This window comes from Leptinotarsa decemlineata, unplaced genomic scaffold (assembly GCF_025532065.1).
Source record: "Leptinotarsa decemlineata unplaced genomic scaffold, Ldec_3_MD MMD2_P_RNA_scaffold_2, whole genome shotgun sequence".
Classification (NCBI taxonomy): Eukaryota; Metazoa; Arthropoda; class Insecta; order Coleoptera; family Chrysomelidae; genus Leptinotarsa; species Leptinotarsa decemlineata.
Genome location: NW_027412529.1, coordinates 19,715,352 through 19,730,520, shown reverse-complemented (window position 1 = coordinate 19,730,520; position 15,169 = coordinate 19,715,352). Strand labels below are relative to the sequence as shown.

Genomic DNA, 15,169 nt, shown 5'->3' with positions numbered 1-15,169 from the left:
GTGTGTGAGTCATTGTCGATCCGTCTCAACAATAACATAATACCTTCTGTGATTGATTGTAAAAATCTGGGCTTGTGGCTAGATACAGACATGAGATTAACGACGCATGTAAGTCATCTGTGTAAAACGTCATTCAATGTATCAAGACAACTTTATCCAAGTAGACACCTTTTATCGAAAAGTCTGAATTTGAATCTCTGTGAAACACTTATTTTTTCAAGATTAACTTACTGTGATTGTATCTACGGACCCGCCTTACAACAATTAGATGTGATGCGACTCCAGCGAATACAAAATAGTTGTGTCAGATTTTCCTACGGTATCCGAAAGTATGATCACAAAAGTCCGTCCTTCCGAGATTCTGGCTGGCTGTCACTCAAATATCTAAGAGCAATCCATTTGCTTAGTTTCACGCATAGAATTCTTGTTTCGGGATATCCGCCTTTGTTACGTGAAAGACTAGTTGCACTATCACACAGTGGCACTTCTCGTAATAGACATACTTTGCTCATTCCCAGGCATTCCACAGCAATATTTACTCCAAGTTTCTCCTACAATGCGGCAAAGTTGTATAACACCATCCCTACAGACTTTAAAGAAAGTTCATTGAGAAACTTTAAGAAAAGGTTGAAAGACATGTTTCTCACACGACAGTGATAGGGCACGACATATGCAACAGATTTTGGAAATTTCTCACATATCCGAATATTATACGAAATGATAAAATATATACCAATCGAGGTTGGGTTTAAAAGCAGCTCTCATAGCTGAACTCCGCCTATTCATCATTTCTTTGAATTTTATTCAATTTGTACTTATTATTGTGATGAATAAAGACATATTAATTATTATTATTATAATAACCCTATTCACCAAATAAGTGATCTAGTTGTTCTCACATCAAATAATGCTTTACCGCCTTCAATGATCTCTACCACATTCGAAGATGAAATGTCAGGTATGAAAATATCCAACAGCCAACAAACCAAAAAAAAATATCTTGTATCATCATTGGCACGCACTCATCAATATGATTATCATTTCAGCTAGGTAAAAGATCGATGAAAATAAATAGAACTTTTTGATTTATAGGGAACCACCTTATTATTTCATCTTATATGGAAACACAAATGTCAATTTAGGTAATAAAATTCAGGTATCCAGAATGATATATCATGAAAAATTCATTTACCAACCACCCTGGACATACGACATAGCAATAATTAAGGTAAGAAATATTTCACTAATTGATTCATATCAGTATTCATTCTTCAAAAAGTTTGGAATTTTTACAAAAACTCCAAAGTATTTTTTCAATATGGTTGGGAAAATTTGGGCTACACTATTTTTTATAACTTTAAAAATGATGAAGATATTGAAATTTCCTTCGATGTCACATATTTTGAACTGAATGAAACCTGTTAGTCAGGTTTAGTTTCATTCTGTTCACCTGATATATACGAATTAATTTTTCCAACTTGAGTGTCTACTCTTGAACCATTTGATCAACATGCTGAATACTTTCACAAAATTGTAATTCATTGTATCAAACCAACTCGTGAAATAACAAAATATTTATTGATAACCTAGTATTTTGAATGTATGAGGATATCAACTGAATTAGGTTATATCTGTGTTTCCACAGCTCACTGAACCAATTTCATTCGGAGAGACTGCTCAGCCCGTGAAGCTACCCAAACCACACGAGAGCACACCAGCCAACAAAATAGCTTCATTAGCAGGTTGGGGCATAAACGATGTGAGTATTTCATTTTTAGTTCTCAATCTATTCAGAGTACACAAACATCAAGTCATTGATAATATTAAACCAACAATAAAGAAATATATTTCTTTAGTTCGAACTTCCATTGTATAATATGATATAAATTAATTTGAATTCCCTGAAAGAATCTATGAAAAATAAAAAGATTAGCTGAAGAAAACAATTATATCGACCAAAAAAACTGAAATTACAATGAAATGAAATACAAGCAATCAAAGTGCAATTTGTTACCAGTCATTTAAAGTAGATCTCCTGTGAATGATATCTGATTTTGTTTCATAACGAATGTTTGGAATACAAACTGAGTAGAGAAAAGTGTCTTCCGTATAATTCAGTGTTCATATAAAAGTATTTGTTTCAAAAGAATTGTTTCTTTCGTTAATTCAATATTTACATCAAAATAGCTGTTTCAGGAGGGCTTTTTCTTCATGTTTGTGTCTGAAAGTTACTTCTTTGTATGATCTACACATCCATGTATAGCGTTACTTATTTTCAAATTGATTACTTCCTTCTTTTCTTTGGAAGAATGCCACATTTTTTTGCATCAAGATGGAGTAGTAGAAAACCAAAAACTTTCTTTCCCAAAAAAATTGAATCAATAACACGAGATCAAAATTGAAAATTATTACCAAGAAATGAAAATTAAACAATTTTAAAGATTCCAAGCTTAGTTACTTCACGACGTTTTGATTGTTAGTATCCACAATCGTCTCCGTGTTATAACTGGACTTTCTCCTAAACCAGTGGTTCTCCTTGTGGATGATTTCAGCTTGTGACCACTTGATGTTATGTTGATGAGTCCAAACATGCTCTGCTATTCCTAATTTGCTGATTTTTCGTCACTGTGTGTGTTTCTTGCACTCGGCAATTCGAACTTTCAATGACCTCTTAGTTTCACCGATGTATGATTCTCTGCACTCGCAGGGTATCCGGTAAATGCAATTCTTGGAATAGCACTCCACGTTTGATGGCCTGGTTTTTGTGAGGCTCTTAAGGATAGTATTCCCAGATCTGAAGCAGGTTCTGATGTTATACTTGGACCCAATTCTTCTTATCCTTTCCGACAATCCTCTGATGTAGGGAAGTACTAACCATTCCGTTGAAGGTCATTTTTACGATATTTAGTGAAAAAACTTCTCCAAACAATAAATTAGAATGGCGCTAGTGTAGCAAAATACTAAAATGGTTTTGAAACCATACGATTCCACATTTGCAATGTTTCTTATTGAATGATAGAAGTTTGGACTTCCCTTATATTGGAAAGAATACATACACATACTTTTGATTTTAAAATCGATAAATAAATGAAATAGTAAAGACTCTAAAGCTGGAATATTCGGATTTCTGGAAGACGATAAGGGATAAACAATGGGATCTGTACTGTCAAGTCATACTATCTTTAATACAGAAAAGAAATTATTGTGACTGACATGGGAATCAATTGATGATATGCAGGAATAATATGTTATTGGTCGAAAAGCTGAATGATACAGATACAGATAATTTATTCATCATTGAAGTTTTTTACACAATGGTACAAAACTTATCAGACTAGTCAAAACATATTATAGTATTACAACTTATAAAAACATTATAGAGCTCACAAGAAAATATGAAAAACTCACAGACAGTGCATCAAACAGTGAGGTAATCATCTATTGTGTAAAAAGTATTTTCATTAAGGTAATTGAATAATGTTGTTTTGAAGGTATTAAAATTTTGTATCCCACCAAAGATCCTATTGAAACGGTTATTCCATAGAATTTCTTGGTATTATGGAGAATTCTGTCCCACACTAAGCCTAGAGAATGGTAAGCGAATGTCATTTTTATTCTCTTGTTTGGTGTTGGTGAATTTCACTACTTTTCATGTAGGTATCTTGCTCTTTTTTAATATTCATAATTAGAAGATAAATATGAAGTGATGGTAAAGTTAGAATTGACAGTGACTTGAAATAAGCTTTACAAGATACATTATTTCGAACTCCCATCATGCATCTTATGATTTTTTTCTGAGCAATGAATACTTTATCAATATGTGTTGAATTACCCCAGAAGATCAAGCCATATGTGAGTGCCGACGACACTAGACTATGATATGCCATTCTGAGATACAGTGTCCTTCAGTTGTCTGATAATAAAATTGATACTACTCAATTTCCCTACCAGATTTTCGATATGAGTTTCTCATCAATTGTTACACCCAGAAATTTTATGTTTGATACTTGCTCAATTGACTTATGATTCATTTTAACAAGAGGGCATGCGTCACTGCTGATATTTTTTTGTCGAAAAACCATGAAGAATGTTTTGGAAGCATTTAAAATCAATCCATTATTCAGGCACCATTGAAAGAATTCCTCAGCGCATACATTGCTCAGATGAATGCTTTTGTCCAGATTATCTTGTGATATCATATGATTTGTATCGTCGGCATAAATTATGGTTTTTTGCGGGGAACTACATGATAAAATCATGTCATTAATAAATATGATAAAAAGCAGTGGACCAAGTATTGAGCCTTGTGGTACACCAATGGAAACATTGGTTGACTTTGATTTGAATGAATTCATCATGACAATCTGACTTCTAATTTGTAAATAGGAAGAAACCTATCTATTCGCTACTCCACGAACTCCAATACGATTTAAATTTTGAAATAGAAGTTCATGATTAACAGTATCGAATGCTCTACTGAGATCAAAATATAGTGCAATAGGATATTCCTTAGTATTCAAGCTAGAATAAATCATATTACATAATTCGTTCATAGCTGAAATTCATGTTGACATCCTTTCAATAAATTAATATTTTCCCAGAAATTTCTTAGACAGAAATTGAAGCAATAATCGATTATTTTTGCTAGTTGACTTTGTAAGCATACATTCCTGTAGTTGTTGATGTCTTCCTTGGAACCTTTCCTCTTATATATCGGTACTACACACTTTATGTATTGTCTCTTTTATCTAAAGTGGAGTTGTTGGAGTCATCAAGAAAGTAATGCTTGAGAAATGTTCTAATTTTACCTTATTGAAATTGGGGTCAATACTTTGTATATTCATGAAAACTTTCAGAAATTCGTCACATATTACTGTTTGATTTGTGATGATCTGACTGTCTATAACAATTTTACTAATTTCATCTCTGGATCCACTGCTTCTCATCTCGTTTATGATTTTCCAACTTTCTTTCGATACGTTGCCTGTTCTACAAATTCTTTCATTATTATAATTAGTTTTAGAGTGTTCCACCATCTGCTTATATGTTTGTTTCAATTGTTTATATCTATTGTTAATCACCTCGTTTTTAGTTATTTTGTATAATTTTGTCATATCAACTAACATTTGATGCATTTGCTTCAATTCATTTGAGAACCATGGCTTGTCATCTTTCCTAGATCGAACTATAGTAACAGGAAATGCTATATTGAAATAATACAACACTAATTCATAAAAAGCATCAAATTCTTGATCCAGTAAATCAGAGTCGTAAACTTCAGCCCAATTTTCTGAACTCAAAATATTTCTAAAAGTATTTAAATTTTTGATGAAAAATTCCGTTTCCTTATATACTCAGCTTTACCTCTAACTTTTTGTATTTCAAAACAACATTGCTGCAATGTATGATCTGATAAATGAGTATCTTCAATGAGTACCGATAATGCTTTTGTATTAGAAAAAATCACGTCAATCCCTGAAACTGTGGTTTGTGTGATTCGTGTGGCTTTATCAATATGATTAGTCATACCAAACTCGTTGAATAAATTTATTATATTATTATTATTATTCAACTGTTTCTCTGCTATGTTTTAGAAAATCTATATATAATAATATTCCTTACGATAAATGTTGTTCATCAAATCATACACTGCATCTATAAAAATGTTACTATCACTGTTTGGTGTTCTATATGCAGTTATGATAAATAGTTCAGATTGACCATTCAAAACATCTAACACAGCAATACTAATTTCAAAATGTTTCTCTATACAATTATCGTACTTCACAGATTTGGCTGGAATATAATTGGGATATTCCGACTTGAACTCTTGACGAGTATCAAAAAAACACATTTTATTTTAACCTGACCTCATTCACAATCCACACTATTTCATTATCACATCATTATTCACAATGAATATACAACATTTCATAAAATCGGTTCAGCCATTTTGGAGGAGTTTGGTGACAAACACTGTGACACGTGAATTTTATATATTAGATAATCGATATGTTCTTTCTGCCCTTTCGTATAACTGTAACGATGATTGCGAAATGATTTTGAAATAGAAAATGAGGTGCAAATTTAAACGAGATTCCTATTGCTAGGATTTAATGAAATAAGCAAATGAATGTTATTTACGTACTGTCATTGATGACGTGGGTGGATTCAACCCATTCCGTGACAAAAAAGTAGTAAGTTTATGAAGGAATCGAGTAATAAAAATCCGTAATTGCTATTGAAAAACCGATGAGGCAAGTGTCAATGTGAGTGAAATTTTACTTCTTTCATTAATTATGACCTGTAGGAATCCTGTGAATGATACCTGATTGGATTCTACGAATGTTAGGAGTACAAATGGGATAGAGAAAAGTGTTTTTGTTATAATTCAGCGTTCATATAAAAGTATTTGTTTCGAAAGTATTTTTCTCGAGAGAATTTATTTCCCAAATTTTTTTTGTCAATATGGAGAAGTAGAAAGCAATGAATGAACTGTGTGAATCAAGTAAGAGCATCGATATCAATATTTTCCAATATATTATTAAACAGAAAGACCTGCAAGAAAAAATTAAACTATTGAATAAACATATTGATATCCTTAATGAGTGGAAACAGATGTCGGGACCGAATAGCGAGATGGCAAATACGGCAAAAAGCAAACGAAAAACCTATACGAACAAAAACCAATATCTCCACAGAAAAGAGTACGCTGCAACAAAAACCCAATGTTGAAGGGAACTTCTACCTAAATAAAGGTGAATCATCCAAAATCAAAGAAGTCAGTCATTCAGAAGGGACAAGCCCTCGTAAGCAAGCGGAAAGTGTACCTACTATGAATAAATACATCCACATCCAAGATACTGAAAACACCGAACTCACAAAAGAAAATGAAAATGATTGGTGGAATAAAGTCACCAGAAAAAGAAGATCTGTTATCATAGGAAAAAATGTTGGAAGTGAGGTGAAAGGCGTTCCCAAAATAGCAAATCTTCATGTCAGTAGAGTGGACCCAAAGACTACTATAGAAAACATGCAAAAATTGCTGGAAACACACTTTCCAGAAGTCAAATGTGAATCTTTGAACCCTAAGTATTCCAGCAGTTATTCATCATTCAAAGTCAGCATTTTTGAGGATAACTTTCGAAAAGCCATGGATCCTGATGTTTGGCCCTATGGAGCGGGCATCAGTCGATATTTTCAGAGGAAGGAGCGGGAACAAGTGATACGGTAACGTTTAAACCTGATATACTGCTGAATAATATAAACACTATAAATAATCACAAAATCAGTAATTTACTGACTGATATTATGGAACTTGAAAATATGAAATTTCTTTGCTCAGTAGAAATAGGCATTAAACAGAATGTTGTGAATGATGTTTATATTTATGGGTTCAAACTTGTCAGTTCTTATTGTAGATCTGCGTTACGATGTGGAGGTGTAGGAATTTGGGCTCATTCAGACTCAGTAATTGATAGTATTAACTTGTCAGATTTTTGTCTAGAGCAACATTTTGAAATATGTGCATGTATCTATGTATGTGGAGGAACAACTTTTTGTATTTTGAATTGCTATAGGTCACCTTCAGCTGACGAGAACATATTCTTTACAAAAATAGCAGATGTGTTGAATTTTTCATATAAACCAAATTACAATTTCCTTTTATGTGGGGATTTCAATTTCCGTAGATTTAAAAATACGAACTTCAACAATTTGTCATTAATTTTGTCGTCATATAACCTTGCACCAAAGATAGTGTGGCCTACACGTGTCACAGATACATCCTCTACCTCAATTGATCAAATATTTTCAGATGTGAATTGTGGAACATGTTGTGTAATAGACAATGTATACTCTGACAACAGAACTGTACTTTTTGACTTTCTCCAAAACACAAAAAATAAAATAAACTATTCAGACACAAGAAGACACTTTAGCGAATAAAACATTGGTAATTTTAAAAATACATTGGTGAAAGAGGATTGGAAAGACCTTCGCAAAATTTCAAATTCTAATGCTAGTTTTGAATATTTCTACACTATATTTCTATATCATTACGATTTGAATTTTCTCAAAACTAAATATAAAAGTAATAAATGTCCCTCCAAGAATTGGGTTTCCGAGAAAGTGAAAATATCTGGTCAAAAATTGAAACACCTTTTTGTCCTAAAAAAGAAATGTGCCAAAATTATCTCTATTTATAACCAAAAAAAGAGAGAACATAATAAATTAGTGAAAAAAACAAAAAAATATTACTATAAAAAAAATTGTTAACTCTGGAAATCAGTCAAAAGCAAGTTGGCAAGTCATTTCTGAATTAAACAATAAACAGAATCAATCTACTAATGTTAATAATACTATCCATGCACGGGATGTTTTCATTAGCCAAAAGAAAATTTTGAGACTAATGGCAGGAGTTTCCTATGATCGTTCATGTAAAAATATTTTCCCTCCTTATAAAATTTTACCTCTGGCAAGCTTATATATTCTTGAAGTATGCGTCTATATATTTATGAATATTGACAAATTTTATAAAAATTCCAACATTCATACATTGAACACAAGGCAAAAAAATGATATTCACGTTCCATATGCGAGACTCAATATTTCTTCAAATTCTCCTAATTGTATTGGACCTAGGATATATAACCATCTTCCTGAAATTATAAAAGCAACAAAGACATTATTTTGCTTCAAAAAAGCTTTAAATGACTTTCTTTCGGCGAAATGTTTTAACTCACTAGATGAGTATTTTAAAGAAAATTTTTGATATTAACTTGTGTGCTTGTTTAATGTATTTTCATGCACTTTTACTGTGACATCCAATGTTTGTGATATTTTGTTTCGATTTGTAACCACTTTATTTCATTGTATTTCAATAATGACTTTTCCCATACATTCTAGATGTCAAAAGGAAAATAAATATTATTATTATTATTATAAAACCTCTCTTTCCCAAAACTTAATCTCTCCTAAAAATATACTCTTTCAATTTATTCAATACAGATATGGCACATGTCCCTTAAAGATTTCCAAATCTATGAAATGAGATTGAGTTGTGTGTGAGTTCCAGTCAATGTCTAAAACCTGATGCTTCGATTATTTTGGCAAATTTTGTTAGATCATCATTTAATATAACTTGAGCGGTCGATACACATCAGCAGGAATGTAAAAACTTCCTATATTATTCATGTTCTTGGTTTTCCACTGAAACTCAATATGACATGACAACATTGAAATTTTCCAGACTCTGAGATTTCCTATTTACTTCATTTTAGATCTTAGTGGTTTTTAATAATAACTTAATAATAATAATAATAACTTAACTGCAAAAGTCGTTATATTGAAGGACATGAAATTCAATAGGTTAACCACGCATTCTTTATGTACTTCATGAATTTAAATTGTTAATATTTGCAGTAGTGATCACGAACGTTTTGCCTTTTTTTTCATGCTCATCCAGAACTAACTTTGAACCACTGTTTTCTCAATCAACTCACAATTGAATATTTCAGGTAGCTAGCTACTTTTCATTTTTCAGTTGCTAGTATTTTTATTTCAGTTGAATCCATAGTATTCAACTTTTCACAGTATTGAACGTTCTATGAACACCTCGAAGGTTTGTATGACCGCAACACGTTTATTATTATACATTAGCTGTGTATTCAGCAGGTATATTCAGTACAATATTGAACACCTATGAAAAAGACATTATATTCACTCTCCACGTGTCATGGTTTTGTAACTGTTAGGTATCCCAATGAAATATCATTCAAATACGTTTCCTATGGATTTTCATCAAATATCGATGACTAACTTTCTGAAAAATTTTCCAATATGCAGAAATCATTTGAAATTCACTTCTTTGAAATAATAAATATAAGTACAATCATAAATATATCTTAATGCCTTTTTTCGCAGATACATTCGTACACTTATCCAGAAAATCTCTATGCGGTGAACCTCACCATTTTCTCCGATGAAGAGTGCGTAGACAGTTACCAAAATGTCGATGGAGGTGGACTTAATCCTGAGACTGAACTATGTGCCGGAGATCCAGAAGGTGGAAAGGGGCAGTGCCATGTTAGTATCCAGTGAAAATACTATCAAATATACAAACGAGTTTGACCGTTTATCATTCATATACAAAAAATAAGATTTTATTCATGCAGGTATATACTGAATGGGGCAAGGTATCAATGTCGGACAAAATTTATATGAAAAGGTATCACTAGAGGTACTTTCACGTGAAAAACCCAACGGTGTGTTATCACTTGTAGCAAAGAGGCCGCGTTTAATTTTTTTTTTTCATATGAAAGTATTGTGCTTTATGCAGACACATACTGAATGGGACAAGATATCAAATTCGGACAAAATTTGTAAGAAAAGAAACCATTATGAATACTTTGAATACATAAAAAAGCCAACGGTGTGTTATCACTCATAGTAAAAAGGCCGCTATCAACTGTTTTTCCAAATAGAAAGCGGGTCGTCTTGTGTATCTCCGCTCGGAAAATGTTTCATTCTCTATACAACGACCTTCACTGCTAGAATTTGGATAACTGGTTGCCGAATTATCGTTGTATGGATTGGCGACTAGCAAAAATGATAATTAGTAACTTTGCGACCAAAATGGGATTGAAACAGCGCAACTAGCAATTTTATATTTCATAATGGTTGTGAAAACGTTTCGAAGAAACAAATGATTTCTCCCAGAAACGTTTCCAATGTATTTATAAAAGAGCTATAAATAGGAAATTGGCACCGTTTCATAAAACCTTATAGTCTTTATTAATATTTTGTGGGGCATTTCACAAACACTACAAAACAGTTTTATAAATATTTCGACAGTTACTATAATATTTTTCTAACTCTCTTAAAAAGTAGTTTCGTAAAGAATCTTGTGAAATAATTGAAATACAATTTTATAAGAGTTTTTCAGTAATTCCAAGTAAGCGTTATAAAATATAATGCAACCTAGAACTCGATAAAATAAAGAAGAGTTCAAAATATTCTCCTTGAGGCACAATAAGTAATTTTGTATTGGACGCTAGGAAAATATAATAGATATGTCACCAACTAAAAACTAACAAATAGAAAGGTTGGGGCATTCTAAATAATTTCACTTTTGTATTCATAACACTGTTAAAGACATTGTTTGTGTTTCGAAGATCGATATTTCAACTATTTCGATATTTTAAATTTTATTGACAAATATATAACGCATTATTAATAAAATTTAAGCGCACCACTCTTTTATGAAAACAATTAAAAAAAATTATTAATTATACAGTAATTTACTCTGTTGATATACTAATATTCTGGTCGCAAATTAACTCAGTTTGTTCTCAATGTTATATTCTTATAATATATATGTACTTTTCTTCTGTAAATATCACTATATGTGCAGTATTTCATATTTTCAACTCTTTTAATGTCAATATTCCGAGTTGCTATAGTTTCAAAATGGCGTCTTCTATAAAATGATTTGGTGTCAATTGCAAGAGTTTTAACGTATTTTTGCTTCTATGTTACCCCTATAAAAATGTCTGTTCAGAAACACTTAGTTCTAGGAGTGATGGTATTGCAGCAGAGTCGGATTACTTTTGAAGCTATAGATTTCTATAAAAGTGAAGATAGGATTTCTCACGTATTGTTTAGATATCTGTGGGGATGTTTCGGCTAAGAAACTTTTTTCATTGATTATAAAGGTTGAATTTCGAAGGAGTTTTGAGCCAGTGATTTGAGTGTATATGAACACGGTACTCCAGTCAAATCGACGGATTTTGATCATTAATAAACTTTGAAGCAATAGTTTACGTGGGTCCTCGTCTTAATTTTTTTTCCATTGACCTATATTACATGACGTTTTTAGGTATAAAGTTATTGGGACGCTAGTCGAATAAAACTGACAAAATATTCTGCATTAAACGACCTCTAAAATCAATGTCAGCTGGTTCTTCTCACATGCTGCATTTTATTCTTGGTGACGGCAAATCAATATTAGCGGAAGTAATTCGATTTTATAAACCGTTTGTAAAAAAAAGTACACAGTGGCAATTTTGGTGGCATGTGAATGTGCTTTTCAATCAGAAAGTACCAGAAATGATTGATTTTCATTGAAATTCAAAATTGTTTTTTGTGATGAAAGGGGTTCAAGTTTTATTTCCGAACTGGAATTGCATTTGTGTTCAGTTCATGATGGAAGTATAAAACATGCGATTTTCATCAAATTCAACTATTACGCCGGAAAGCCTCATTTTCTCTTTTTCTTCAGCTATCAATGTAGCATCAGTAATCTAGAAGTTACAATGGAATTTTAATATTTTCATCGCATCGTTCGGGGTTGTACTTCAATTTGGTTTGGTTTTTTAGTAATAACGGAGTTGTTTGTGACATTTTGAAGGAACTGTTTTGAAATTTGTTGTAAGTTGATCATTTTTCCATGTTCATCATATAGTTATGATGCACTAGAAAATCTAAACCGACTAAATCGGCAAAGTCAATATCTGAGTTGTAGATGAAGACTTTGTGTGGATCTACTTGTTTGAAATTCATAGAAGTGGATTCGTTCCCACAAATCTCTGGTCAGTGATGCCTTGTATAGTTATATTTCCGGGAAATCTGTTGGGATATTATTTACAAGTTTTTAGTTTGTAAGTGAACATTTCGTCACCTGCATCGATGATCATTTCCAAAGTATTATTGGAATCTCTGATGTAGTGATTATTATTTGAGGGCTTACACGAAAGTATCTTCTGCGATATTCACGTTCGGGACGAAGTCTCGGACTTTCATGGATTGAATCTGATATTGAATTTTCGATAAAGGATCGATTGATTGGTTTTTATCTGTCTGAGATTGAATCAGTGGGTCATTTGTATTTGAGAGTGACAAATAACGCTGATATATTAGGGATATTCCGATATTTGAGATTCATAGAATTGGTCATCTGTATCTGTAGAGTAGGGAGGGTGAGTGTAGACCCACAGCACTTAGGCCACATGTGACCCATTGTACATCCTCCCGAGGAATTGTCCTCCTAGGTCATCGTCCATCCTGTCCTTTCCAGGAAGGTGGTGTCCTCCGCGAAGGTTTTGGAAGGTGCAGCGACATTACTGTCGTTGCGCGGCTTCTTCAATCATCTTGGGGTTTCCTCTGTGGAGGTGCACAAGTGAGAGAATTTCCCTGCAGAAACAGCCGTTCCCTTGTCTTTATTCAAGGCGAAGCTCTTGGCGCCCGTCGCAGGAAGTGCCCTTGCTGTTGGAGGTGGAGTGAGGGAGAAGGAAGGTGCACTTAAAGTTGCTGCCACTGTCTTCTTCGCTCTCTTTTTCCTTTTGGCCTCGGCGCCGCAAATGCGCTCACACTTTGGCATTTGTATTACAGAACGAGGTGATCTGATATGCCCAGCCTCATTCCAAGCGGTAGATTGGGGTAGACATTTCTGTTCATCCTCAGCCACCGCCTTAGATGGAGGTGAGCACTTCTGTCCAGCTTCGGGATTGGTTTTAGTGGTTTCTGTGTTTGTTTCATTCATGTGTGTTCCCATGAGTAGCAAGGGAAGAGTTGATCACCTCTGACAGAGGTAGGCCAGAGGTAGGCTGACTGCAATGAGGTTTCGCCCATTTCCCAAGGGGATCGTTCGTAACCGCATTTCACCCTGCGGCCATTCAACTGTCAGCACGATTCCTTTCACCTTAGCTTGGGTAGGCTGGTCCACGGAGGCATGTTTTGCAAAGGTTTTTGGGGAGTTTTAGTTCCCCACACCCTACTTATTTCTGACACTGATCAAGAGTCCGGCGACCCCGTCCATAAGGCCACATTAGCTTCCCGGACAGGGCCTCCAGTCACCTGGCCGCCACCTGGATACGCGCCCGATAGATAGCCCAACCCACGGGTAGAATTGGTCATATTATCGTTGTTGAATAGTGGTAGTATAGTAATCAGTTTCACAGTTAGAGCTATCATACAGGTGACGTTGGTCCTAAATGTCACCTGTATGATAATTTTGCTTTTCATATGTCATGAAATCAACTTATCGATTTTCATTGAAATTGTTAGAGTAACTCGAGTTTTTGGAATTACCGATAGTTGGAATTGATTTTGCTTATTCTGAAATCAGGGTCGAACTTGATTTCAGTTCGTCTGGGATCTATTGTTATGAACATTTGACTGAAAAATTCGTTCTGAAATGTTCTGGTTTTTCTGATGGTTTGCTTGTCTAACAAAAAGTCAGTTGGGATATCAGGGACTATTTGAAACTTCTCGATATCTCAATCAACTTTCTGTGGAAATGTGACCCGTAAGATCGCAGCTTTGAGGTTTCGGATGGTTTCTTCTAATTGTCTATTGAGGGTCTTCCATTTTTTAATGCTTAAAATATGAAAGCTGTGTCTTCCTTCTAATTCTGATACGGATTTCAGAATTAAGGCGCGAAATACTCCATCTATTCGCGGTTCGAGTCCAATTGAAACTGTGTTCAATGCAATTGTTTCGATTGTAGTGGATTGCGCTCGTTTCTCTTCTGTAGTGAGAACATATTTGTGTACCCAAGTGTGGTTCGTTTTGGAGATATTTTGATGACTGATAATGATTGATTCGAAATATCCAACCATGAACTATCAAGCAGTAATCAAAAATAATTTCAATAATTACTCTGTATGATTATTGATATGTTTGCTGCAATTGATGAAGTAATCTTCAAATAAATCATAAAATTATTGGGGATGATTCAATTATCAAAATACAGTTGTGAAGTCTACATTTCGATTAGTTGTGTTTTCGAAGTCGTCCAGTCAGGGGTTTCAACAAATATCACTTCCACTGCTTTCTCTAGTGATGAATCCTCAATGGTTATTGAGCTCCCAGTTAGAGTTTTTTTCTAGCAACAATGTCAGATTCTACAGATCTTAATTTATTTCCATAATACAAAAATGCAAAACGTAATATAACGACGAAATGACAGTAACTAGAGCTGAAATGATAATAAACGGAGGTAATTCTGCTGACTCGAAATATTGGAAGTCATTATTTCCAATTGTCTGATTTTGGTGAGAACATCTACCCACCATATAACATAGAAATTGAAAGTCAAGGTGCAATAAATGTAAAGAGGTTTTTCAACACATTATATAATCATAATCATATATTTTTCAATAAGATATCT

General features: G+C 33.5%; 1 protein-coding gene across 2 annotated transcripts in view; it reads left to right on the top strand.

The window, feature by feature from the left end:
• The window catches only part of LOC111509615 (trypsin-2), a 46,538-nt gene that overhangs the window by 31,089 nt on the left and 280 nt on the right, over positions 1-15,169 (top strand). Inside the window, exons 4-6 of one of the 2 annotated variants that reach the window (XM_074185127.1) lie at positions 1,093-1,228; positions 1,646-1,759; positions 9,925-10,086. In XM_074185127.1, the coding sequence (XP_074041228.1) occupies positions 1,093-1,228; positions 1,646-1,759; positions 9,925-10,086 (412 nt within the window). The remainder of the gene's footprint in view (positions 1-1,092; positions 1,229-1,645; positions 1,760-9,924; positions 10,087-15,169) is intronic. The other variant, XM_074185130.1, reaches the window with a different exon arrangement.